The following is a 25468-nucleotide window of genomic DNA, read 5'->3' as shown; positions in this document are numbered from 1 at the left end:
GTCCCAGCTCTTAGGACTCTCAGGCAGCCACACCAGCATTTCCTAACTTAAGAGTCCCTTCCCTGACCCTGTTTTTCCAAAAAGCTTCCTCTTGCCCACCCACCCTTGTTTTCTGTTCCTTCTGCAGCCTGTGCCCGCCCGGCTTCCCTTCTCCTGACCTTGACACTACCTCAGCTCTCCTGAAGTGCCTGCTTCAGAAGCCGGGGACAGCTGCCTCCTCCCGGGAGCCGTCTCCTCTACCCTGGGGCTCCAAAAGATCCCTGTTCCCCTCACACCTCTTCTCAACGCTAAGGTCCTTGGGTCGGCACAGCCCACCACCTCCTCCCGCTCAGCACGCTGAAGTTCTAACTCCGTTTCATCCTTCGTTTCTCACCCCAAACCTCAATTCCGTCAGTAAGTCTCGACAGTTCTTCCAGAATGCACCTGGCTCTTCTCCCAGCTCTGATGCTCAACACCAGGCCCAAACCCGGTGTCTCACCTGCCTCCTCCTGTGGCCCTCGTGCACGGCCACACTGACGCTGAGTCACCTTCCCACAGCTGCTGACCTGACAGTGGCTCTTCGCTGTGCCCGTCCCTCTGTGGTCTCCCTGCCCGTCAGCTGTCTAGCTCCTCTGCACCTTCAGTCACAGTGGTCCCTCGCTTCTTCATGACCCCTTCACACCACCCTCCAAGCTACAGATGCCTGCGAACTCACTCGGGAAAGGCTGTTTGCACCAGCGCGGTCTCCGAGAGCCTGGCAGACCCAGGAGGCGGCAGGCAGGTGGGTGTGTGACAGCACAGGGCCCGGCTGCCTCTGGAGAAGACCCTGGGATCCCGTGGGGGCGGTGTGGCCCCAGGGCCTGTCCCTCAGCAGCAGAGCCAAGCACCGGCTACTGCAAAGGAGACGCTGGACATGGAAGCTTTATTTCTGAACCTCACACTGACACAGAGGCGGGGGAGGCTGTGTGCTCGCGCTGGCAGTCCAGCTCCGAGGGGGGCCTCCGGGCTAGGCCAGGCTGCAGCCCCACGGAGCGGCCCCCAGGTGGGCCCAGAGCCTTTGACAAATGAGGTTTACATTCTGTAGGTTACTTTGGAGCTTACATTGTGGTTTTCCAGAAATTAAAAGCACTTGGATTTTCTAAGTACCTGGTGAGGTCATCAGGTAAATTAAAGGACTTTTGAAAAATTCCCATTTCTGATCCTTGCTAATATCTGACAGATGCCATCAAGAATAAGTGTTAAGGTATAAAAATACTATATATGTATATACAAAACGGCAACAAGACTAAACCACGTTTCTAAAGCAAATGTACTGAGCCAGAGGACACAGCCCAGTTTTAAGTTAAATGCATTTGTAATCCTGGCATCACCTCCCACTCAGGGAAAAAATAGTTTAAATAACTTAAAAGTCAGGATGACATTTGCTGTTTCGGAATTTGAGAGGGTGGAACACACCAGCACAGAGTTGTGGCTCGTGCATGTCCTTCCCTGAAGCCAGCTCAGTTCATTTGGTTTCAAAAGGAGCTTGGGTTTTGCAGACCAACAAAAAAGTGGTGAGAATATTTGTATCAATTATATAAAAAAACAAAAGGCATAAGACCAAGAAAAAGGTTTTGATGCCATCAAATATGATACAAAACCAAAGTGCTCAAACTGAAGGAGCAGTAAAATTGCCCAGAACATATAAAAGCTTTAAATAGAAGTTTAGTATGTACAAAACTGGTCAGGAGAATTTTAGATTCAGTGGCAGCAAAGACCTGGAGACACGCAGGAGCCCCTGCCCTGGCCCAGAGGTAGGGGCACAGCGCCGCCACGTCCCTGGTCGGCGGAGCCTCAGGTGCAGCGGAGGCTTGTAAAAGAACAACAAGAAGGGCGTGTCCGTCTCGGCCAGGTTTGCACCCCGAGGACTCACTCAGGGAAGGCTCCCTCAGTCCCTCAGTCCCTCCACGTTTCCCCTAAGGACCGAGCTGCCGGTGTTTGCGGTTTCACGTGCCAGCGCGAGCACGAAGCGTCTTCAGGTTTCCCACTGCTCGCTGCACAGCGAACCCTACCTTGGCTACGCGGCCGGGCCGGTCAGCCTAGATCTTTGGACGCCAGCTGGAGCTCGGCGAGGGCAGAGGCTGCCCCAGCGGCACCAGGACCTTCCTTCAGCCCAGATGCGCGGCAGAGGCTCCCCGGGCCCTCACCCGCCTGCTCTCCTGCTGCCACGTGTCCCCAGGCTTCGAGACTCGGGCAGAGATGGTCCCAAAAGGGAAGCTCCAGGTGAGCAGCCGAACCAGAACCGGGCAAGGAGCCCAGTGCCTGCACGGCCACGGCTCTGGGCTCAGGGGAGGCTGGGGTCGGGGCAGGGGCTCATGCTCGCTGCCACTGGACTAACCTCGCCTACAGGCTGAGAAGCACCTGGGCACACGGCTCTCTCCCTGCTCCCCGGGGCCCTTTTCCTGCCCGTGGCGCCGGGATCCAGTGAGCCTCACGCCACGGCGACCACAGGCCTCCCCGCACACCTGGAGCAGCAGCTGGCCCACAGGCTGGATTCGGGTTAGAACACTGAAACAAAACTTATTTGGGAACATTTTTGATCTAAATTCTTTACAAATTGGCCAAAACCCGTGCAGTGCCCACTCCCAGGGGTGGGTCAAAACTTAAAACATGTGGCGGCTACTCAGGACCTAGGACACTGCGCAGGCCCTTCTGTGACAGCCCATGGGACAGCCCGGCAAGGCAGGGCGACCCACTGAGCAAACCAAACATCTCATTTATAAAGTTTAAACCTATCTTGCAACTTTAACCTTTTCTGAAAACATTAAAAACAATCTACCAAATCTCAAGTTTGAAAGTTTATCCTGTTAGTTCCGGCCTCTTTCATATGCAAAAATAATTATTTTTCTTCAAGTACATCAGAGTAGAAAAGGAAGTCGGATTTACTCAGTCCAGTGTGTTAAACTAGTGCTCCATGGCCCAGCCGCTCAGTGCCTGCCTCACGTCAGCCCCACCTCCGGAGCCTGGTCCGGGACCTGGCCCTGGCACAGCTGCGCCCGCAGGCCCTGGGTCAGTCTTTGCTAACAACTGGTTCACTTGATTCCTAGATAAGGAGGCTATTGGCTTAAATAAACAGGATGTTCCATTGAACACATTTCTCTATTTCTAGCTCACCTAAAATGTGATCAATGGTATCTTCTGGTTTTGAACAAGACTAAGAAAAACACCCTTCGTGTACAGATTTGACTGCTTCTGGAATATTCTGAAATGAGCACTGTGACTTAACAGCTCATTTGCAAGAGAAATAACCAATTTGTAATTTTGCAAATTAGGAAAAAAGTGGACTATAACACTGTCCTTCTAAACGACAGGGGTGAACCTGCTCTAAAGAGACCCTGTCCGCCTGGTCTGTAGATTCAGCTCGTTTCTGTCAGCTGTGAAAGAGCAGCCAAACCTGATCTTAAAGTCACAGGTCTAGAGGGTATCAACTAGACAGGTAAGCCATCAGCTGGTTAATTCTTCCTCTAGAATTTGAGACACTAGAAAAGGGTCATTGGAACGTTTCTGAAACGACCACATACATGAAGAGGACATAGACCAAATGGAGCCTTACCCATGGGAACGGCCGGCAGAGGCAGGCTTGCAAGGTTCAAGTTCAAGAAATAGTCACCCAGGGCGCTCCTGTGTTTCCATTCCAATAAAGTCTCTCGCCAAACAGGATTCGGAAGAGAACAGGAAGCCTTCGCTTTACTCCCAGCCATTGTCCTTGATCATGTGGGCAAGCTCAATGATGAATTTCCCTTCCTTGTATTTCTGACTGCTTTCAAAGGCGTGTTCCTTGGGGAGAAAGTAGAAACAGAAGGTTTCAGGAAAGACTCTGTTTCATTCTCAACTTCGCTGCACTCTGAGCAGAGAAAGTGAGTGAGTGTACGGGAGCATGTCTCCCCAGACGTCCCCTGCACGGGCTCATGGCGGGGGTCTGTCTCGGGTGACAAGCCCATTGGGGGCAGCGCAGGGCTGCTGTGCCTGTGGCATCAGGTTACAGTTAAACTTGTAGGGAAACGGGAGATTTGTTAACTGAGCACCTGCCGTGCGCAGGGCAATTTGGGAGGAGGAAGAGGAGCGAGATGCTCCTTCCAGGGACTCCAGGCGAGAGGAGGGTGCAGGCGACTGCACGGGAGCCCGGGCATAGTTCAGAGATGCTGTAGGGCGCCAAGGCCCTTTGCTGGGGGCCGGGGTGGTCAGGGATGGAATGGGCCAAGCAGGGGGACGGACGGGGGAATGTGCAGGCCTCACTAAGCTCGCCTCTGTGCTGGGCACTGTCTCCTCATATCTGATGGGGACGTGGGACACAGCAACGATCGAGAATTCCAGGAGGGAGAGCCGTGCCCTGACGAAGAAAACCAGGATGGCATGCAGGAGGCAGCTGATCAATCATTCTCATCATTGATGCTTCTACCTCTCTCTTCCTCTCCCCTTCTCTCTGAAAGCAATAAAAACATTCTAAAAAATCAACTCTTGCCCGGCCAGCATGGCTCAGTGGTTGAGCATCGACCTATGAACCAGGAGGTCATGGTTCGATTCCGGGTCAGGGCACATGCCCGGGTTGCGGGCTTGATCCCCAGTCCAGGGGACATATGCAGGAGGCAGCTGATCAATGATTCTCATCATTGATGTTTCTCTCTCTCCCTCTCTCTCTTTCTCTCTGAAATCAATGAAAATATATATTTAAAAGAAAAATGAACTCTGATAGGATTACACTTCCGGGGGAGATCTACGTATTTGCAAATTTTGTTTCCATTTGTAAATGTTTTATTTATCGTAGTACATCTGTGTGTTCTCTGAAATGTCAGAACAAGGTGGTCACTCACGTATTTCCACCCAAGCGTGGTTTTGCAGTTCTCACAGTAGATGTCTGCGACAGCGTGCAGGCCGGTGAGAAGGACCCTCTCCTCGGCAGGGCCGCAGCCCACGTTCACCCTGCAGGAGGGAGCAGCCGGTGCTGGAGACCTGCCCCCTGAGGCCTTCCCCCCACCCCCACCCCCCGCCCCCCCAAGAGGGGCCACCCCCTCGGTGGTGATTTCTTGAGGCAGTTGGTTACCAGGCAGGCAGCAGTGTTTGTAACTGCCCGCCTCCCCCAGCCCTGCCCACCACCACCTCTCAGGAGAAGGCACCACCTTTTATCTCCCCAGGACGGGCCAGGCTCTGGGAGGCAGCACAGTGCTGCTGTAGCAAAACTCACCCCCCCACCCCCAAACGGGAAGGAAACCACAGCATGTGTGCAGACTAATCCCTCAGAACCGCATGCCTTCCCGAAACTCTCAAGACGAGAGAGAATTCTTTAAGATCATGTAAGAGACACCGGTCAGGGGTGGGCAAACTTTTTGACTCGAGGGCCACAATGGGTTCTTAAACTGGACCGGAGGGCCGGAACAAAAGCATGGATGGAGTGTTTGTGTGAACTAATATAAATTCAAAGTAAACATCATTACATAAAAGGGTACGGACATTTTTTTTTTAGTTTTGTTCATTTCCAACGGGCCAGATCCGGCCCGCGGGCCGTAGTTTGCCCACGGCTGTTCTAGACACTGGGGAGCACTGAACTCCAGCACCGAGTGCTTCAACGGGCACAGACGCGACCCCTGGGATCTGACACCGAGCACAGCAGCCCCCGGGCCAAGTGGCCGTGATACTCACACAGAATTGAAGAGGTAGGCGCGCCCCTGGCTTCCCTGAAAGGACTGAAAGAAGAGCGAAGTGTTAAAGGTGATGGTGACGAGGCAAAGGTGACATGAGTCTCGAGTTTTGGAATGAAAGTGGAGGAGCTGTGTTTCAGGTCACGGATCGGCACACGAGCTGAAGGGCTGCCTGGCAGAGCATGAGGGGCTGAGCTCAGGGCCTGCAGCAGGACAAGATCTTCCCGAAAGCAGGGGGGTGGGGGGGAGTCATGGCTTCCGAGAGCCCCACAGGGGCTGCCAGGGGTCCTCACTCACTCAGATGCACCACATCTGTCAGATATTAGGGGCAAGGGGGCGTTTTCATGCTTTTCCACTGAAATGAACAGTCACAAGGTGGCCCCTCCTGGGAGGAAAGGACAGCTCACCCCGGGAGTGTTACAAACTAAGAAGCAGCTCGTAGCATATTGATCATCCCAAGATGACTTAGGAGGCGGGATGGGGTGTTAGTGCCTCCCGGATAGATCAGGTCAGTCCCAGACTCAGCCTGAGGTTCGTCTGTCTGGTGCCAGGCTCAAATGACCCAACAGAACAGATGGACCACAAAAATAATCAGCGAAATGCAAACCCCTGCAAGAACACCGTCTTGGTCTCTTTGCCTGCCACTTGGCACTAATTCAGAAGGCCGTGAGGGAGGCTGGCACAAGGTGACCATATCAAGATGTGGAGGCACCGACCGAATGGCCAGCAACCCACTCTCAGAACTGACTGCAAAGAACAGATCAGCTCGAGTGCGCAAGGATATGTGACAAGAATGGTCACCATCAGAGTGTGTGTAATTGGAAAAAAGAAAAACCCACCAATAAGCGAGCAAACAAATGAATTCACTTCACACCCGGGCTCAGGCGCTTCAGAAGGGTGACAGGAACAGATCGGTATGAGTGGGCTGGAAAGTGGGCACAAAATACTGCTACGCGAAGGAAGAGCTGTGAAATGACGTGTCGTGAGCTCTATTTTAAAGTGAAAATGTGTTGTCATGGACACACACAACAAACAGGAAACACCCCCCCCCAACACACACACACACACACACACACACACACACACACACACACACCAGACAACACACACCAAATTACTAAGTGATTACTCTAAGGAATGGAGTTGGGATAGGAACTCCTTTATACATACACATCACTTTAATGTGTAATTACAGAGCCCTGGCCGGCTCATGATGAACACCTTACCTGAGCAAGAAACAAACCCTCCTTCAGCCCTGGCTGGGTGGCTCAGTTGGTTGGAGCATCCCATTCACCAAAAGATGGTGGGTTCAATTCCCATACCCAGGTTGTGGGTTCGATCTCCGTGTGCATAGGGGAGGCAACCGATCAATGTTTCTCTCTCTCTCCCTTCCTCTCTAAAATCAACAGAAAACATATCCTCAGGTGAGGATTAAAAAATAAATAAATAATAAATAAATAAATAAACAAACCTTCATTTTAAGCCACAGATTTGGGGTTGTTACTGAAGCAAAACCTAGCCTGAGACTAACAGTGTTTTGATTTAAATATACAGCTTTCAGACTTAAAAAGGGGTCTTCCCTTAAGTAGCTTCTTAGAATGAGGAATATTATTTATGTCCAATTAAAGATTCATCATAAAAACTTTTCACACATCCCTATCGGCTTCCAAGTTTCTAGACTGATTTTCCGAATTTTCACCTATTTTGTGAATCCTTGTTTTTTTTTTTTTTTTTAAATACTATCCTCTTGGGTTTTCAAAAAAATTGTATATATATATATATATATTGATTTCAGAGAGGAAGGGAGAAGGGGAGAGATAAAACATCAATGATGAGTGAGAATCATCCATCAGCTACCTCCCACACACACACACACACCCACACACACTGGGGATTGAGCCCCCAACCCAGGCATGTGCCCTTGACCGGAATCAAACCTGGGACCCTTCCGTCCGCAGGCGATGCTCTATCCACTGAGCCAAACCAGCTGGGGCTGGATCCTCATATAGTGACACAGGATTTGGATCAAATGTGTGATCAGATCTGTGGTTCAAATTAAAGCCACAGTCTGACCACAGCTGGGCTCTGCAAACTGCTGTAAGTTAGAGCCAGATGAATGTTTTAGGCTGTGGGGCCATTTACACTCTGTGGTGCCACCAAAGTGGCCGCAGATGATACATAAAACTTGACGAAAACAGCGCTCTGCCCGATGTGGCTGCAGACGGGGTTGCCTCTGACAACGAGACCTGCCTCACCGGCGGGCTTCCTGGGCCCGGGTTGCTTGTCAGCGCACAGATGGACCCAGATGCCCTGACCGGTGTGGCTCAGTGGATAGAGCGTCGGCCTGCGGACTGAAGGGTCCCGGGTTCGATCCCGGTCAAGGGCATGTACCTGGGTTGTGGGCATATCCCCAGTGGGGGGTGTGCAGGAGGCAGCTGATGGATGTTTCTCTCTCATCGATGTTTCTAACTCTCTATCCCTCTCCTTTCCTCTCTGTAAAAAATCAATAAAATATAAAAAACAAAACAAAACAGATGGACCCAGAGGCTGTGACCCTGTCAGGACGGCCTCCGCCTCGCGTGGATTCGGTTCTGCTCTCCGAGACGGGCGCTACGGAACAACCACGGGAGACGGCGACGTTCAGCCGCTGCCGCGAGGGTTCTGAAAGCACGGGTGCCTGGCTGCTCGCCAGGGGCACTGGCCTCTGCTCCTCAGATCATCACATTAAGCAATGACAACCGCCAACACCACGGCGGTCCAGTGCGAATGAATCGTAACTATTTCTATTTTTTGTCAGATCGGCACAAACCATTTTGGCGTGCCGCCGCCGCGCTTTGGTCACGAGCTGACGTGCGCCGTGAGACGGAAAAGGCTGAAAGTCGCGGAGGTGAGGGGAGAACGCGAGTCCGCCACCTCTGGGCAGCCTGTGAGCTGGAGGAGTTGAGCTTCTCCGCAGCCTTTCCTCCTCGGAGGCTCCCTCAGTGTCCCGACTGCTCCCCCCCCCAGGCCTCTGCCCGGGACGGAAGGTCACAGCAGCTTCAGGGCTCAGCGTCCTGGGGACGCAGCAGCTCAGATTCCGTCTGGCCACCTCACGGACCGCCCGATGCCTCAGGGCGGACGCCACCGGGGCCACGGAGGACGCCTGCTCAGGGCCAGGCGCTCAGCAGGGACGGCCCGACCGGGAGGCCCGAGCGGCTCTGCGACCGGACACCTCTGCCTGGACGAAGGGGCCGCAGAAGCAGAGAGAGAGAAACTGCCCCGTGTAACCGTCACCTCCGATCATGGACGGAAAGGAGACCTCCTCTCATCGTTACCTGAAGCACCGAGGACACATGCTCTTCTAACCGAGCGAAACAAGAAGCCTAGGAGGGGATTCCTGAAAGGAACAACGTCCTGACGGACTGTTTTCAGGAGAGCGTGAGGTTCCTGTGGCCCAGGAAACAGATCTGTGAGGGTGGGCGGGGTCATGACCTGTGAGGGTGGATGGAGGGGTCATGACCTGTGAGGGTGGGCGGGGTCATGACCTGTGAGGGTGGAGGGAGGGGTCATGACCTGTGAGGGTGGATGGAGGGGTCATAACCTGTGAGGGTGGAGGGAGGGGTCATGACCTGTGAGGGTGGGAGGGGTCATGACCTGTGAGGGTGGAGGGAGGGGTCATGACCTGTGAGGGTGGATGGAGGGGTCATGACCTGTGAGGGTGGGCGGGGTCATGACCTGTGAGGGTGGGAGGGGTCATGACCTGTGAGAGGGGTGGAGGGGTCATGACCTGTGAGGGTGGATGGGAGGGGTCATGACCTGTGAGGGTGGAGGGAAGGGTCATGACCTGTGAGGGTGGGGGGGAGGGTCATGACCTGTGAGGGTGGGTGGGAGGGGTCATGACCTGTGAGAGGGGTGGAGGGGTCATGACCTGTGAGGGTGGATGGGAGGGGTCATGACCTGTGAGGGTGGAGGGAGGGGTCATGACCTGTGAGGGTGGGCGGGGTCATGACCTGTGAGGGTGGGAGGGGTCATGACCTGTGAGAGGGGTGGAGGGGTCATGACCTGTGAGGGTGGAGGGAAGGGTCATGACCTGTGAGGGTGGGGGGAAGGGTCATGACCTGTGAGGGTGGGTGGGAGGGGTCATGACCTGTGAGGGTGGGTGGGGTCATGACCTGTGGGGGGGAGGAGACCCTCACTGCTTCCGGAGGGAACACGCCCTCCCCCTCCGTGTGGACAGCTCTGCCTGTGCCCAGGGGTTGACTCTGCAGCTCAAGCTGCTCAGAGTGACCCAGTGAGAGCGAAGGGCCGACCCGTCATGGCGCCGGCCTCTCGGGTCCTGTGAGGCCCAGAGCCTCCCCCACCCGGAGCCTCCCCCCCTCCTTGGCCTCCCCCCTCCCGGGCCTCCCCCCTCCCGGGCCTCCCCCCTCCCAGAGCCTCCCCCCCTCCTTGGCCTCCCCCCTCCGGGGCCTCCCCCCTCCCGGGCCTCCTCCCTCCCAGAGCCTCACCCCCCTCCCGGGCCTCCCCCCTCCCAGGCCTCCCCCTCCCGGGCCTCCCCCACCCGGAGCCTCCCCCGCCCGGAGCCTCTCTCTTCCCAGCCGCCCAGTTTAAAGGGCCCCACTTCTCTTATTCAGCCGTTTCCCCAGGTTCCTGGGCTCCCCTGGTGCCCTCGCCGTGTCCGGTTTCACTCATCTTACTGCTCTGGCCAGTGACCCCTCTGGGTCGTGGTGACCCCGGAGTCCCCGCCTGCCCACGGTGTGGAGATCGCGAGCCCGTGGCGGCCACACAATCACGCACAGGCCTCAGCCACGCCGCCCGGAGGCTGGGACGGAGGGCCCAGCGCAGCCAGGAGGCCGCCCGGCGCCGGCTCCCGCTCCACCCACCCGTCAGGACCGTCCTCGGCTCGGGAGCCCCGCCCGGCGCCGGGCACAGCACTTGCCTTGGAGATGAGCTCGTCGTGATTGGCCAGGTGGGCTCTGCAGTGGACACAGCTGTACGTGCGGTGGCAGTTTGGCAGATAAGCTTGGAAGGTTTTGGACTTGGTCATCTTCACCATGTCTGCGGGGCAGTCCTCGCTCAGCGCGGGCCTCTCACGGAAGCAGCACGCAAGAGCCGTGGTGGGTCAGGGGGCGTGTGGCCCTGTCCACACAGCGGGGGCCAGAGGAAAACGTCTCGACCTGGCAGTAAGTCAGGACAAACAGTGCGTTACGGAGAATGAAACTCATCAGCAAGGTGTGTGTAGGACGCGTGCATTCTGAAGAATGGGGAGTGGGCCCTCGCCAGTTTGGCTCAGTGGTTAGAGCGTCGGCCTATAGACTGAAGGGTCCCAGGCTCAACTCCGGACAAGGGCACATGCCCGGGTTGCGGGCTTGATTCCCAGTAGGGGGTGTGCAGGAGGCAGCCGATCAATGGTTCTCTCTTATCATTGATCTCTCTCTCTCTCTCTCTCTCTCTCTCTCTCCCCCCCCTTCCTCTCTGTAATCAATAAAAATATATTTAAAAAAAAGAATGGGGGATGGGCAGGACTGGAAGTTGAGGACCCCGTCCTGCCGTATTGATTGTACATGAAAAGAACAGTAAGCCCGCTGGCAGGCTCAGTGGGTGAGTGTTGACCTACGAACCAAGTGGTCACGGTTCGATTCCCGGCCGGGCCACGTTTCCGGGTTGCGGGCTCGATCACCCGTGTGGGGCATTCAGGAGGCAGCTGGTCCATGCTTCTCTCTCATCACTGATGTTTCTGTCTCTCTCTCCCTCTCCCTTCCCCTCTGAAATCAATAAAAATATATTTAAAAAAATACTAATACTTAATCACTGTTTAATCATTCTAAATTGTGTTGAGTGTGGCAGGTGAACTACTTTTACATACAAAAAGTCTGAGAAACATTTGATCAGCCACATGTCTACTGTGTGTGGCTTCAGGAAAAGTGATTGAAAACAGCAGCCACCTCGGTTCCCGTCCGAGTGAGGGGACAGCAGCACGGGAAACATCCTGCCCCAAATCACGGGACGAATGGCTCCAAGCACCACGACATTTATGAATACATGACCCACTATTTTTTTTAAATATCTTTAAAATTAATTTTTAGAGAGAGAGGAAAGGAGAGAGGGAGGGAGAGAGAACCATCAATGTGAGAGTGAGACATCGGCCGGCTGCCTCCGGCACCACCCCTGCCGAGGATCGAACCTGCAACCAAGATACCTGCCCTGACTGGGAATCAAACCAGCACCTTGCAGCGCACGGGAGGACGCCCAACCAACTGGGCCACACTGGCCAGGGCGGAGCCACCAGTCATTAGTCGGTATCAGTCCAGAAGGAAACGCTTGGATGTGGTAAATGATTTCGACAAGGACACCAGGGCCACTCAGTGGGGAAGGACAGTCTTTTCAACAAACGGCGCCGGGAAAACTGGACACCACGTACAACAGGATGACGTTAAACCCTTGCCTTCCACCGTATACAAAAACGAACTCAAAGCCCACCGAAGACATAAATGCAAGAAATGAAACTCTTAGAATAACATATAGCAAGAATGTTTATGACACTGGATTTGGCACTGACTTCTTGGATGACCAAAGCGCAGACATGCCTGTAGATTTGCAGAAAGTAAAGTGAGGAGAACACGGGACAGAGGCGTCATCTGTGAGGAAAGGAAGACTGAGGATTTTTCAGAATTGAAGAAAGACCCCAAACCACGGACAAGAAGTCCAACAGTTCCAAGTGGAATAAATGAAGTCACACCTGGCCACATAATAAAACTGCAAAAACCAAAGAAAAAGGGGGGGGGGGGAGCCTTATTCGCATCCAGAAGAGGAGGGAAAATTACTTTTCAACACACACCTTCCCAAGGAAACCTATGGAGCCAGAAGGCAGCAGGGAAAGGGGCCTCTCAGGGTCTGAAAGAGAACTGCAATCCCGGAATCCCAGACCCAGCGGAAACATCCTTCAAGGATTTGGGAAATATCTTCCAACAACTAAAAAGCTTGACCTCAGCAAAACATCACTAAAAAGTTCAAGGACGTGCTTCACACAGAAGAAAAACAACTCTGAAACGTCAGAGGGAAGGTGGGGAGGTGGGGGAGTGGAGGGGGGTAAGAGGTCAACCAAAGGACTTGTGTGCACGCATATACGCGCAACCAATGGACACAGGCAGTAGGGGGTGAGGGCATGTGCTGGGGGCCGGGAGCCGTGGGGACAGGTCAATGGGGGAAAAAGGAGACATATGTAATACTTTCAACAATAAAGAATTTAAATTAAAAAAAAAAAACTAAAAAAAAACCCCTTCTGTTGTTTAAGCCACCCGCCCCCACCCCCAAAAAAAAGGAAGAAAAAGAAAATGGTAAATCTGTGGGTAAACAGAACAATGACTTGTGGAGCTTTAAAAAGATAGGATTATGATACATGACAACAGTCAGGGTGAAAAGTCAAAGGAAAATGTCCGAGCCCTTGTATTGCTCCCAAATACTTTAGATTCTAGTAAATTAAGGAGAAATGTAATTTCTGATGAAACGTCTCCAAGAACAAAAGTGTATAAACTTCCAAACCTGTGAAGGAAGTGCCCGTAATGATAACAGGTGATCCTCAAGGGAGGCAGGAACGGAGAGGAAAAGACACGGCAGAAGGAGCAGGAAGCACCGAGGAGGGAGCAAGAGTCCAGCGAGTCCCTCAGTGCCCGCAGGGAACGCACGCGCACCAGGGTCAGGTGGTCCGGTTCCAGGCTGAGCAGAACACAAGACTCATCTCGAGCTCCTCAACATGCAAGAGACACACCTTAGACATAAGGACACGGAAAGGGCGCTGGCCACACAGATGCATGGTTTGTAGTTCTTTGCCAACAGTATACACTGTTCTATGTATTTCTCGGATCGATGTGATTCACAATAAAGAAGTTATAGAGTAGTCGCTCCGGCCAGGTAGCTCAGTTGGTCAGAGCGGCGTACCGATTGCTAAGGTTGCAGGTACGATCCCCGGTCAGGGCACATACAAGATGTAACCAATGAACGGCTGAGTGGAACAAATCCATGTTTCTCTCTCTTTCTCATCAGCCAGTAAACAAAAGTTAAAGTAGTAAAAGCAGAGAAAAAGATATACAGGGTGGGGCAAAAGTAGGTTACAGTTGTGAGTACACAAAAGTTTATTTAAAAAAAATATATTTTATTGATTTTTTTACAGAGAGGAAGGGAGAGGGATAGAGAGTTAGAAACATCGATGAGAGAGAAACATCGATCAGCTGCCTCCTGCACATCTCCTACTGGGGATGTGCCCGCAACCAAGGTACATGCCCTTGACCGGAATCAAACCTGGGGCCTTTCAGTCCGCAGGCCGACGCTCTAGCCACTGAGCCAAACCGGCCAGGGCTCAGTTTATTCTTATGTCATTTGTTGATTATTGTATTATTTGTCCTGCACGCCGTCACATCAAAAGGCCCAAACTGGTGAAGAGCAAGATGGATGGGAGCATGTTCTCTACCAGAGTCGGCCAGAGAGCCAAGCCTGTCATTGTCCCCCAGAGTCAGCAAGAGTGTGGTCCCGGCCCTGGCCGGGCGGCTCAGGCAGTTGCAATGTCGTCTTGTCTTGTCCACCAAAAGGTGTGGATTCAGTTCCTGGTCAGGGCACATACCTAGGTTGCAGGTTTGATCCCAGTCAATTCCCAGTTGGGACGTGTACAGGGGGCAACTGATCAATGTTTGCTTTTCCCTCTCTCTTCCCTTCTCTCTCTCTAAAAATCAATACAGAACATATCCTCGGGTGAGTGTTAAAAAAAAGAAGAGTGTGATACTGGCTTGGGTTAAAGCACTGTCCCAATACGCCAAGGTTGTGGGTTCAATCCCTAGTCAGGGCACATACAAGCAGCACCCAGTGAATGCATAAAAAAGTGGAGCAAACCCATGTTTCTCTCTTTGCCTCTCCCTTTCCCTCTTCCGCTCTAAAATTAAAAAAAAAAATTTTTTTTATAAAGTATGTGATACTAGAGGCCTGGTGCACAACATTCGTGAACTGGGGGGGAGGGGACCCTCAGTCCGGCCTGCGCCCTCTCACAGCCCGGGACCCCCGAGGGGTCCTTAGTGCTGCTGAGGAGGTGGGCGAGGCCCCACCACCTCCACTGCGCTCGCCAGCCACCAGCCCGGCTTCTGACTGAGCGGCGCTCCCCCCACCCTCCCTGTGGGAGCGCACTGACCACCAGGGGGCAGCTCCTGCGTTGAGCGTCTGCCCCCTGGTGGCCAGTGTGTGTCACAGCGACTGGTCGCTCTTCTGATTGGTCCATTTGCATATTAGGGTTTTATTATATAGGATTGGCTCGGGACAAAACCAGGTCATGTGACATAAAAGAACGCTCAGGAGCAGATCTATGTAGATCCTAGGAGGACACCAGCTGTAGCAGGAGGGACACTGGCTCACTGGGAAAGAACAGACATAAAAAATGGTGGGCAACTGTGTACCCAGGAAAAGAAAAAGGCAGATCCCACTTCATGCCATAATAAAAAGTTAACAGCTCATCGCACTTCCCAACAGAGAAAGCCAGCCAACGAGACAGCAGCAGAGGACATTTCCACACAAGGGCCACGGGCCCACACCCACACCGACCCTCAAAAATGAAGCCTGTAGTTGGTCCGACGGTTGTGGGTTATTGTTAAGCTGATTAAAAATGAAGCCTGTTACACCCGGCCGGTGCGGCCAGTGTGGCTCAGTGTCACCACCTGTGAACCAGCAGGCCACCACTCGATTCCTGGTCAGGGCACATGCCCGGGCTGTGGGCTCGATACCGTGCAGAAGGCAGCCGATCAATGATGCTTCTCTCTCTCTCTCCCCCTCTCTCTTCCTCTCTGAAATCAATAAAAATATATTAAAAAATAAAATAAAATGAAGCCTGTTTCCTTCTCCCAACATATGGGCTTCACAACCAAGTGTTAAGGTATTTCTGAACAAGCCTAATTATATTAGATATTCCCAATTAGTAATTCCAGAAAAAACCCACTCCCCACCCTCCCACCCCCACTAGCTGCCATTGAATCATGTGCCCATCCTGAATTTTTCCCTTGGGTTTCTTAAGAATCAAGGACTTCACCAATCAAGTGTTACCAAACTCAAGGGGTTCACCACTTGGGGTGTCCTATTGAAGAAGAAAACCTGGCCCGGCTGGTGTGGCTCAGGGGTTGAGCATCAACCTATGAACCAGGAGACCACGGTTTGAATCCTGGTCAGGGCACATGCCTGGGATGCTGGCTTGATCCCCCTGAGGCATGCAGGAGGCAGCCAATCAATGGTTCTCTCTCATCATTGATGTTTCTCTCTCTCCCTCTCCCTTTCTCCCTGAAATCAATAAAAAAAATATTTTTAAAAAAGGTGATCTGGTTGTCACCAGGTAGTTTTATTACTGTCCTTGCAGCAAATGAAGGTGGAAGGATTCATATCCAAACCTGTCCCACCGAGGGAGGCTGAGCTATCGCTTATTCATACTATTTGGTTAATTACACACAGATTTCTTCTTTGCCGTTGGCTACATTAATCTGTTGGGTTCCTGTCAAGCTCATCCTGTTTATAGCTGCTCTGCAAAATACTGTGCTACGTTAAAATACTGTTACATTTTAACATTTCGCAAGAATAGCATTGAGTAATAACATTTAGAACTGCCCAGGCCTTGAGATCTTGTTCTCACACAAACATCACATAGGCCCCAATACATCTTATCAGATTTTACCTGCTGCTCCAGCCTCCCGGGCCCTAGGAATTCTCTCTGACCAGCTCCCCGAGTGCCCCAGGGAGGGCGCAAAGGTAAGCCTCAGCTCGGACACCACCTGCACCAGTCCCGCTGGCAAAGCCCCGGCTGCTCCCCACTCACCCCGTGCCCGCTGTCCACGCGGACACATCAGCCCAACCCCCCTCCCCCGCCAGGGCTGCCCAGCGAGGAAGGAGCAGACTTGTTCTGACTTCCCTTCTTTTTAAAAAATACATTTTTATTGATTTCAGAGAGGAAGGGAGAGGGAGAGATAGAAACATCAACGATGAGAGAGAATCACTGATCATCTGCCTCCTGCATGCCCCCCACTGGGGATCGAGCCCGCAACCCGGGCACATGTCCTCGACTGGAATCGAACCCGGGACCCTTCAGTCTGCAGGCCGACGCTCTATCCACTGAGCCAAACCAGCCAGGGCTGACTTCACTTTAAAAAATATATATATTTTATTGATTTTTTTTACAGAGAGGATGGGAGAGGGATAGAGAGTTAGAAATATTGATGAGAGAGAAACATCGCTCAGCTGCCTCCCGCACACCCCCTATTGGGGATGTGCCCACAACCAAGGTACATGCCCCTGACCAGGAGCCTTAAATTAACAAACTTCTGTTTTATCCCCTCTCCTTCCTCGACCTCCTTCGACAGCATCACGGGAAGGGGCCGAGAGGCAGGAATCTTGGATCAGCCAGAGGCTCGTCACTCGGGTCTAGGACCCTTCAGTGGCAAAACCCTGCTCGTGGCTTTTGAACCAGTGACTCCCTCCTGGGCTGGGGAACCACCTGTGAGTGACCGAGGGCACGGCAATGCATCGAGTGCCGCGTCCAGCCCAGGGCATCACGCGCCCCCCCCCAACCAACCCCCGTGCAGGGAGGGCAGCCACCCTCCCCCCAAAGATATTCGTGTGGGGTCAGTTTTTAGAGCAACAACAATATTCCGATTCCAGAAGTTTCTCTCCTACAAGCAGCACGTGTCAGTATTTTAAGAGAACGTGAATCAGGCCTGTGTCCATATGGTGCTGTCTCCACACTTCTAAAGACAAAACATTGAGAAATGAACCCCAAGCCGGAGAGCTCAGGACAGAATGGAAGCTGCCAAGGGCTGAGGGCTCCCTTCCCTCTCTCCACCTGCCGTCCTCACGCCACAGGACACAGGCCCCGAGACCCCAGCTCTCTATTGCCCCCCTTTTCTCTTCCTCCCAGCACAGCGTCACCCTGCCGGCCGGTGGGCCTGCCCCAGGCCTCCACCTCCCCGTGAGCAGGAAGGAGGGCCCGGCGAGGAGGCGGGCTTGTCGGCATTAGAGGGAACCGCCCCGTCACGGTGCTGTGCGCAGAGCTCCGGGGAGCACAGAACGCCAGGCAGGTGCATGCGTGGAGGTCGCACCCCTCACAGAAAAGGAAACGCAGACGCCCCCAAAGAGCCTGAGCCCAGGCCGGCCCGTCCTCAGCGGATGACTTCACGAAAATCAAATGAATTAACAGCAGCCCTGAGAGATGAGTGTCCTCGGTCCCACTCGGCAGACAGGGAAACTGAGGCCCGGAAAGGTCAATCAATCCGCCAGCGTTGCGCAGTAAGCAAGCTGGGGGGCTGGGTTCAACACCAGTCCATCCCCTGGACCAGGGGTCCTCCAACTACGGCCCGCGGGCCACATGCAAACACAAATATTGTATTTGTTCCCGTTTTGTTTTTTACTTCAAAATAAGATATGTGCAGTGTGCATAGGAATTTGTTCATAGTTTTTTTTTTTTAAACTATAGTCCGGCCCTCCAACGGTCTGAGGGACAGTGAACTGGCCCCCTGTTTAAAAAGTTTGAGGACCCCCGCCCTGGACCATGGTGCCTGCAGACAGGTGTGAGCGGTACTCGTCGGTGCAAATCAAAGGCACCTGACATCTGCCTTCAACCTGTGAGAACAGGCTGCGTGCAGCCGGCTGGGTGCTCCGGGGCACACCCCCTGGACCCAGTGGCCACCCAGGCATTCACCTCCGGACTTGCACGCGTGCAATGTAACTGGTAACGGTGGTTACAATGTTGCCTGTAGTAACAAGATTAGAAACCACCTCAAGTCCAAGCCAGAGACTGGCCAAAGGTGCTGATAAACGTGAGCCAGAAATAGACGCAAAGAGGGACCCCGGCTGGGGCGGGGCAGGGAAGGCACTTCCTTTTCACTGTCTTCTTTTGGCAACTAACGATTTTAAAAAATATGTATTTTTACTGATTTCAGAGCGGAAGGGAGAGGGAGCGAGACAGAAACATCAATGATGAGAATCACTGACTGGCTCCCTCCTGCACACCCCACACTGGGGATGGAGCCCGCAACCCGGGCACGTGCCCTGACCAGGAATCGAACTGTGACCTCCTGGTTCACGGGGCGACGCTCAACCACGGAGCCACGCCGGCCGGGCTGGTTAACTTCTGATTTTGATACCAAGTGTATCTACTGAACATTCAGACTCACTCGTGGCACCTGCACACACAGGCAGGGGGAGGCCTGGACCGTTTGCCTGTGGCGCACACGGCCTTCCCTCCTCGTCGTTAGGGGAAAGAAAGCTTTTCTCCACATTTCAGGAGCCGCAGCCTTGGACCCTGGGTCCCGGGAGGGAGAGGAGACTCGCCCTTCAGTCCTCCCACCTCCGCGCTGTCCTCGGATACAGCCCCTCAGCCCCTGTGCACCGCGCTGCCCCTGCCTCCCCCCGGGCCCGAGGGGCTGGGTTCCTGCACCGCCCACGAGACTATGATTCCTGAGTTTGCACTGAGCCTTTCCTTTCCAAGAACCTTCAATACATTCCCTTCAATCCTCCCACTAGTAACAAAGTTTCCCGCCGTGGCCTCGGGACATTCCAGCAAAGGTCGCTTGCTTCCTGGCTAAGAAGGGGAGATGCAGGACCAGGGACTCGGCCTCGAAGACTGGATTGAAGCAAGAGGAAAGAGGCTGGTAACCTTGAACTATTAGTCACCAAAATGCCAAATAAAACACAACCAAACATTCAAAGCCCTGTGTTGTGCAAGGGACGGGAAAAACCCCAAATGCAGAGAGGGATGGGAAGGGGCTGGTGCCTGGGGGGAGAGAGTGTTGGCGCTGGGAAGCCGGGTGGCACCTGGGAGCCAGCAGGTGAGGTTTGGCGCCCGGGCATGGGGGGGGGGGGGGGCAAGGCTGAAAGGAGGCTCCATCACCCTGTGGCACGAGTGTGGTGGCCGCGCTGCTGCCTCATCTGTAAAATGGGTTACCACGCAATTCACTAGGTGGCCCAGGGAACCACAAGCTTGGCTCAGTCGGCAAGCTCGGCCCACACCTCCGCCCCCCGCAACAGGGAACCCTGGCTCTGGGGTCCCTTCCCCGGGGCAGCGGGTGGGTGGGCCCAGGATCCCTATTTTACTCTCAGCCGTGGCCAGGTTTTCCCGCAGGGCGCCCCCCTCCGTCTCTGTCACCATGTCATCCTCTTGACTCCTTTCCAGAAAGGAGCCCAGGCTGCCCTCCCCAGAAGCCGTGGCCCCCCAGTGACTTGGCTCTTCAGAACGTGCTCCCACCCCCGCTGACATCTCTTGTCAAAATCCCCTCTCTCTAGAGGTTTTGCCCATTAACAGACCTAACCACTTTCTTAAAATTCAAAACCCAATGAACCTGGGATGGAGATCGGTTTGAAAGCAGGCAGACGCCTCCTGTCCGTCTCCCAGGGAGAAGGAGACATGAAAGCCAGTGGCGGCCCCTCGCCCCCTGCGCTCCTGCCCCTTGACCCACGGTCCCCAGGGAACCGCGCCAAGGCAGACATCACGGAGCAGGGCTCTCAACGTAAAGAGCCCTGCAAACCTCCGTGCTTCAGAAACAGAAAGACTTAACGTCTGGACTTGACTTAATGTACCCGCGTCAGTTGCTAATTTTGGCAAATGTACCACGCATTGGAGGATGGCAGCACGGGGTGTGGGGCGCCTTGGGACGGCCTGTACTATTTTTGCAACTTTTATGTAAATCTAAAATTATTCCAAAATAAGAAGTTCATTTAAAAAGCAGAAAGACCTTTGCTCAGATTCCTAATGAAGATCATTCAGTTATTATTTTTTTAAAGTGCCCAACACAGGCCAGACCCTGGGCTACACGGTCCTTTGAAGACACGAGTTTGCCTGGGGTCCTCGCTCCGAGCGCCCCCTTACCCTGTGACGCCAGGGGACGGAGCGTGAAGGTCCAGGAGGCGGCCTAAGAGCATCCTTCCCGGGTGCGCTGCGGTCGCCCCAGAGGCCACAGCCAGGCGAGGGGAGGCGAGGGGAGGCGAGGGGAGGCGAGGGGAGGCGAGGGGAGGCGAGGGGAGGCCGGCGCGGGGTAAGGAAGCCCATCCCCCTGGGGGCGTGCACAGCACCTGCTCCGCGAACACCCACTCGCGCAGAGGCGGGAGGGCGCACAGGTGAGGGCGGAGAGGCAGCCGGGCAGGTGAAGCTCGGGGAAGGTTCCCCCGGGGAGGCAAGCCCTGTTTGCAGGCTTTGGGGACTGCAGGCGCGGGGCCCGGTTGGTGGAAAAAATAACATTCTCGGCAAAGGCATCGACAGGGTAAGGGGTGTGTGTGTGTTTTGGATACAAAGAAATGCAACGGAACGGAAAAGGCTTGGGGGGTGGCGAAATGGAGGTCTCCTGGGGCCACCGTCCATCTCAAACGGAGTTTCGCCTTCTTCCCACCCTAAAACTTGGCACCTATGTGGACACCAGAAGATGCCGCTCTCAGGGGGGCGGGGGAGGGGGCGCGCAGAGCGGGTTTCCAACGCAAAGGCGTCTGCGGCCGCTTTCACGGAGCCTCGTGCCACAAGTGGTGAACCAACGCGGAGGGCTTCCTGCGAGTCACGAGCTCTGCGTGGGCAACTTGAAAACGCCCCCTTTTCGGAGCCCACCTCGGAGACCTCTTTGTCCTCCCTCTCCTCCCCAATGGCGACTTATTTAAAGAGGGAAAAGCCTATTATTATGTGGTCCATTCCCTCTGTACATATTTTCATGGCTGGGGTGGGGGTGGGGGAGAAAGCGGGGGCCAAACCAAAGATGAGGCTTTGGGGTCTGCCCCCAAACGGAGCGAACCCAACGCCAACAAACCGAACCATCAAATCAGAAGGAAAACACCGACAGGTGCGGCCGTCCGCGCCCCGCCTGCCCGCCTGGACGCCCAACAGGTGCTCCGGCCCTGCCCGCAGCCGCCGGCGCCTCGGGTCGCCACGAAGTAGCCGCCCGCGCCACAGAGTCCAGGCCCCGCCCGTACTCACGGCCGCTCGGCGGTCCGCGCCCCAGCCCGCAGTGCCATCCGGCCCGGGCCTCGGTCAGCGCGGGCTCGGTTCTCACGCGGCCCCGGCGCGGCCCGGGGCGCGCTGCGGCCGTTGGCACCTCCGCAGGGCGCGAGGCATCCTCCCGCCGCCGCCCCGCGGGCCGCCAGCCCTTTGTTTTGGAGCCCCGGCCCCGCCGCGCCGCCGTTAACGGCCTCGGAACGCGGTGCGGGCCAATCAGCACGTAGCGCCGCCCGCGCCCCGCCCGCACATCGCCCGCGCCCCGCCCCGCCAGCGCGCCCCCGCCCTGCGCGCTCCGCGCCCGGGAGCTCGGCGGCTCGCGCTCGGCCCAGCTGGGCAGGGGCGCACGTGCCGCGGGGGCGCGCCGCGCTTCCATTGGCCGGTCCTGCGAGCGCGGCCTCGGAGCCCGTCCGTGAAGGCGGGGGGCGCAGGGGCGGGCCGTGCGGGGCGGGCAGTGCGGGGCGGGGCGGGGACTCGGGGCGAGCTCAGCGGAGAGCGCCGCGCGCAGGCGCCTGCGGGCCCGGGCTGGGCGCCTACCCGCAGGCTTCTGTGGCCGCGTGGAGCTGCGCCCCAGGAAGCCTACCCTCTCCGCGCGCGTGGACCGGCCGTGGACGTGATGGGCTCACAGCTCCCGGGTCGACGTGGGGCGTGCGGGCCGGTGCGTGGCGCCGGGTTTTCCTGGCCAGACCTTCCTGAGCCCTGTCCGCAGAGTACGGCGTCTTGCGCGCTCCCCCATCCTCCTAGGACTCTCCAAGCCATTCTACCTCTGGATCTGCACCTGGCCCCTAACGCTGCTCTGGAACCCCCAAATCGGACCCGATAGCGCTCTCGGCCCCCCAGGCAGCCCGCCCTCTCTCGCTGTGCACACTGTGTTCCCCAACTCCTATCATGTCATTAGTTTATTGGTCCCATAACCTTTCTCTATAGATTGGTTTGTAAATTACATAATTACCTTTAAGAAACCCACAGTGTTGCGGTCACATTGTGTATAACATTTTTATACATGTTAGCACCTTTAGATCTTGTTTCTTTTGTGCAATGCACTGTACAGATCTGTGTCTTTGGGCGTCACGGGTTGATTGCGTAGAAGGCAGTGGATATTGCCTCTCAAACATTTGTGGGAGCGTAGCCATTCTTCCAGCGATGTCCTCCGCAAACCTGGCCGCAAAGTGGGAACTCATGACCGTGTTAAGATGCGTTTTCCAGAGATGTGTTAGCATCTCCATTAACAAGCCCTTCAGGTCTTCAATTTCCAACTAGGTTTCCTTTTTCTTGGGAATTGTCAGGATTACTTTGTCTTAAATATTAAGCATTCCTTGTTTTTGCTATTGCAAACACCTTTTCTCAGCTTGTTCTTTGTGTGTGTGTTTTAATTTTAATTTTTATTGATTTCAGAGAGAGGAAGGGGAGAGGGATAGAAACATCAATGAGAGAATGATTGGTCAGCTGCCTCCTGCACGCCCCCTACTGGGGATGAGCCTGGAATCCAACTGTGAACTCCTGGTTCATAGGTCTGCACTCAACCACTGGACCACATGGGCTGGGCTCAGCTAGTCCTTTATTAAAAGCAAATTATAATTCTGATATGAGCCAAAATTTACATACTTTCGTAGTCTGCTTTTTGAAGGGGGATTTTTCTGTTATTGCAGTTTTTTATAAATATTTTTAGTGGCTGCACAATATTAAACTTACCATATACCTACCTACAGATCTGTGTGCGGTGGTTGGGCACTTCAATTATTTCTGCAGACCCCTTCATTCTCTGAAAATGTTAGCACCATGTTCTTTGCATATGGTTCCTAGCTTCATTCTTGGAGACACGGCTTTCCGTTAAAATGTAAGTGATTGCAATATGTATGTGAATTGTAGGTGACCTTCCAGCATCCTGGCCTGTCAGCTCCCTGGCCCCTGTCCTGCCAGGGTCTTGTCCCCTGCATGGCCACCGATATGAACCCCCTCCTGACCACTGACCAGCGCCTTTCAAATGTTTTTAACTGTGACTACAGTAAAAGAATCATTTTGTGGGTATGAAGTTTCTGTGTGGGATGATGATAATTTTGGGACTAGATAGTGGTGATGGCTGCACAGCAATGTGAATGCAGTTAATGCTGCTTTATTATACGCTTAAAAATGGATAAAAGGGCCCCGAGTCGCAGAGCTCGGTTGGTTGGAGAGTCATCCCGCGCCCTGAAGGGTTGCCTGTTCAGTTCCCGGTTAGGGCACATACCTAGGTTGCTGGTTAGATCCCCGGTCCTTTGGGGAGCTTATGGAAGGCAGCCAATCAATGTTCCTCTTTCCCTCTCTCTCCTTTTCCCCCTCTCTAAAATCAATAAAATATATTTGTTAAATGGCTTAAATGACAAATTTTATGTTGTGTTTTACCACAATAAAAAAACAGTAAAAAAAAAAAAATGCCAAAACCGGTTTGGCTCAGTGGATAGAGCGTCGGCCTGCGGACTGAAAGGTCCCAGGTTCGATTCCAGTCAAGGGCATGTACCTGGGTTGCGGGCACATCCCCAGTAGGAGATGTGCAGGAGGCGGCTGATCGATGTTTCTCTCCCATCGATGTTTCTAACTCTCTATCTCTCTCCCTTCCTCTCTGTAAAAAATCAATAAAATATATTTAAAAAAAAAACACAGTAAAAAAATAAAAATAAAGGCCCTAGCCAGTTTGGCTCAGTGGATAGAGCATCGGCCTGTGGACCGAAGGGTCCCCAGTTCAATTCCAGTCAAGAGCACATGCCCGGTTGCAGGCTCGATCTCCAGGAGGGGGCGTGCAGGAGGCAGCCAATCAATGATTCTCATCATTGATGCTTTAATCTCTCTCTCCCTTTCCCTTTCTCTGAAATCAATAAAAGATTTTTTTATAAAAGCCCTGGACCGTGTCACTCAGTTGGTTGAGCGTCATCCCATGCACCAACAGGTTGCTGGTTTGATTGCCAGTCAGGGCACATGCCCGGTTGCAGGCTCGATCCCCTGTGGGGGGTGTGCAGGAGGCAGCTGATATTTCTCTCTATCCCTCTCCCTTTCTCTCTCTAAAATGAATAAAGATGTATTTAAAAAAAAAACAGTAAAAAATATTTTTTTCATTATGATCTAGTATACAGTTTAATGATTTAAAACATACTTATTTTATGTAATGCCCTACCTAGTGTTTTCTATACATGTTTTATTTTTAAAAATTATATTTTATTGATTTTTTTACAGAGAGGAAGGGAGAGGGATAGTTAGAAACATCGATGAGAGGGAAACATCAATCAGCTGCCTCTGGCACGCCCCCTATTGGGGATGTGCCCGCAACCAAGGTACATGCCCTTGACTGGAATCAAACCCGGGACCCTTCAGTCCTCAAGCCAATGCTCCATCCACTGAGCCAAACTGGCTAGGGCTGTACATGTTTTATTTTTATTAACTACTCCTTGTGGTTTCACCAGGCACCCAGCTGCCACAGCCTGTAGTCTGCCAGCCATCCCTGTCCTCACCTCACAGCCTCAGGGCTGGCAGCCCCTCCGCACACCCTGCGCTCCGGGCTCCCTCCTGATAGTGACGGGATCACAGCCACCTGCGCCCCCCTAGGAGCCACAGTGCAGTCCCCTCCACCGGCCTGCTGGCTGTCGTGCTCGGTCCTACGCTCACCTCCTCCCGCAGCCCCTTTCTCCCACCGCATCCTTGCCCGGCACCCCCCCCCCCCTCCATCCTGGGTGAGCGGTCTGCATGGCTGAGAAGTGCTTCACTCCTGGAGGCTAGTTTCTAGGGCAGCGCAGTCCCCGTGGCAACCCTGCACCTGCTCCACCTCGTGTGCATTCAGTTTCCCACTTTCCTGGAAGACGATCCTACGCCTCCTCCCCCGCTG

The 25468-nt window shown here is 54.0% G+C and overlaps 2 protein-coding genes across 4 annotated transcripts in view; one reads left to right on the top strand and one right to left on the bottom strand.

The window, feature by feature from the left end:
• The window catches only part of PPIL2 (peptidylprolyl isomerase like 2), a 32384-nt gene extending 30815 nt beyond the window's left edge, over positions 1 to 1569 (top strand). For 2 of the 3 annotated variants that reach the window (XR_009450172.1, XM_059677182.1), the window contains one exon: positions 126 to 1569. The gene's annotated coding sequence lies outside the window, so the exon portion shown is untranslated. The remainder of the gene's footprint in view (positions 1 to 125) is intronic. The other variant, XR_009450171.1, reaches the window with a different exon arrangement.
• Positions 871 to 21814, bottom strand: YPEL1 (yippee like 1). The gene is made up of 5 exons (XM_059677184.1): positions 21598 to 21814; positions 10570 to 10807; positions 5656 to 5699; positions 4830 to 4938; positions 871 to 3795 (listed from the first exon to the last, which is right to left on the bottom strand). Exons 2-5 carry the CDS (start codon positions 10684 to 10686, stop codon positions 3706 to 3708), a joined length of 360 nt encoding a protein of 119 aa, XP_059533167.1. The 5' UTR covers positions 10687 to 10807; positions 21598 to 21814; the 3' UTR covers positions 871 to 3705.
• Positions 21815 to 25468: the final 3654 nt, after the last annotated feature.

Source organism: Myotis daubentonii, chromosome 19 (assembly GCF_963259705.1).
Source record: "Myotis daubentonii chromosome 19, mMyoDau2.1, whole genome shotgun sequence".
Classification (NCBI taxonomy): domain Eukaryota; kingdom Metazoa; phylum Chordata; class Mammalia; order Chiroptera; family Vespertilionidae; genus Myotis; species Myotis daubentonii.
Note: the sequence above shows the minus strand (reverse complement) of the source record. Positions and strands in the feature narration are given on the sequence as shown.

What these genes read in the sequence shown, in the direction of transcription:
- YPEL1 (XM_059677184.1), bottom strand. Translation starts at nt 10,686, where the DNA reads ATGGTGAAGATGACCAAGTCCAAAACCTTCCAAGCTTATCTGCCAAAC. An exon ending in ACGACGAGCTCATCTCCAAG is followed by an intron (nt 5,700 to 10,569) that starts GCAAGTGCTGTG and finishes CTCTTCTTTCAG; the next exon opens with TCCTTTCAGGGAAGCCAGGG. An exon ending in CCACGCTTGGGTGGAAATAC is followed by an intron (nt 3,796 to 4,829) that starts GTGAGTGACCAC and finishes TTTCTCCCCAAG; the next exon opens with GAACACGCCTTTGAAAGCAG.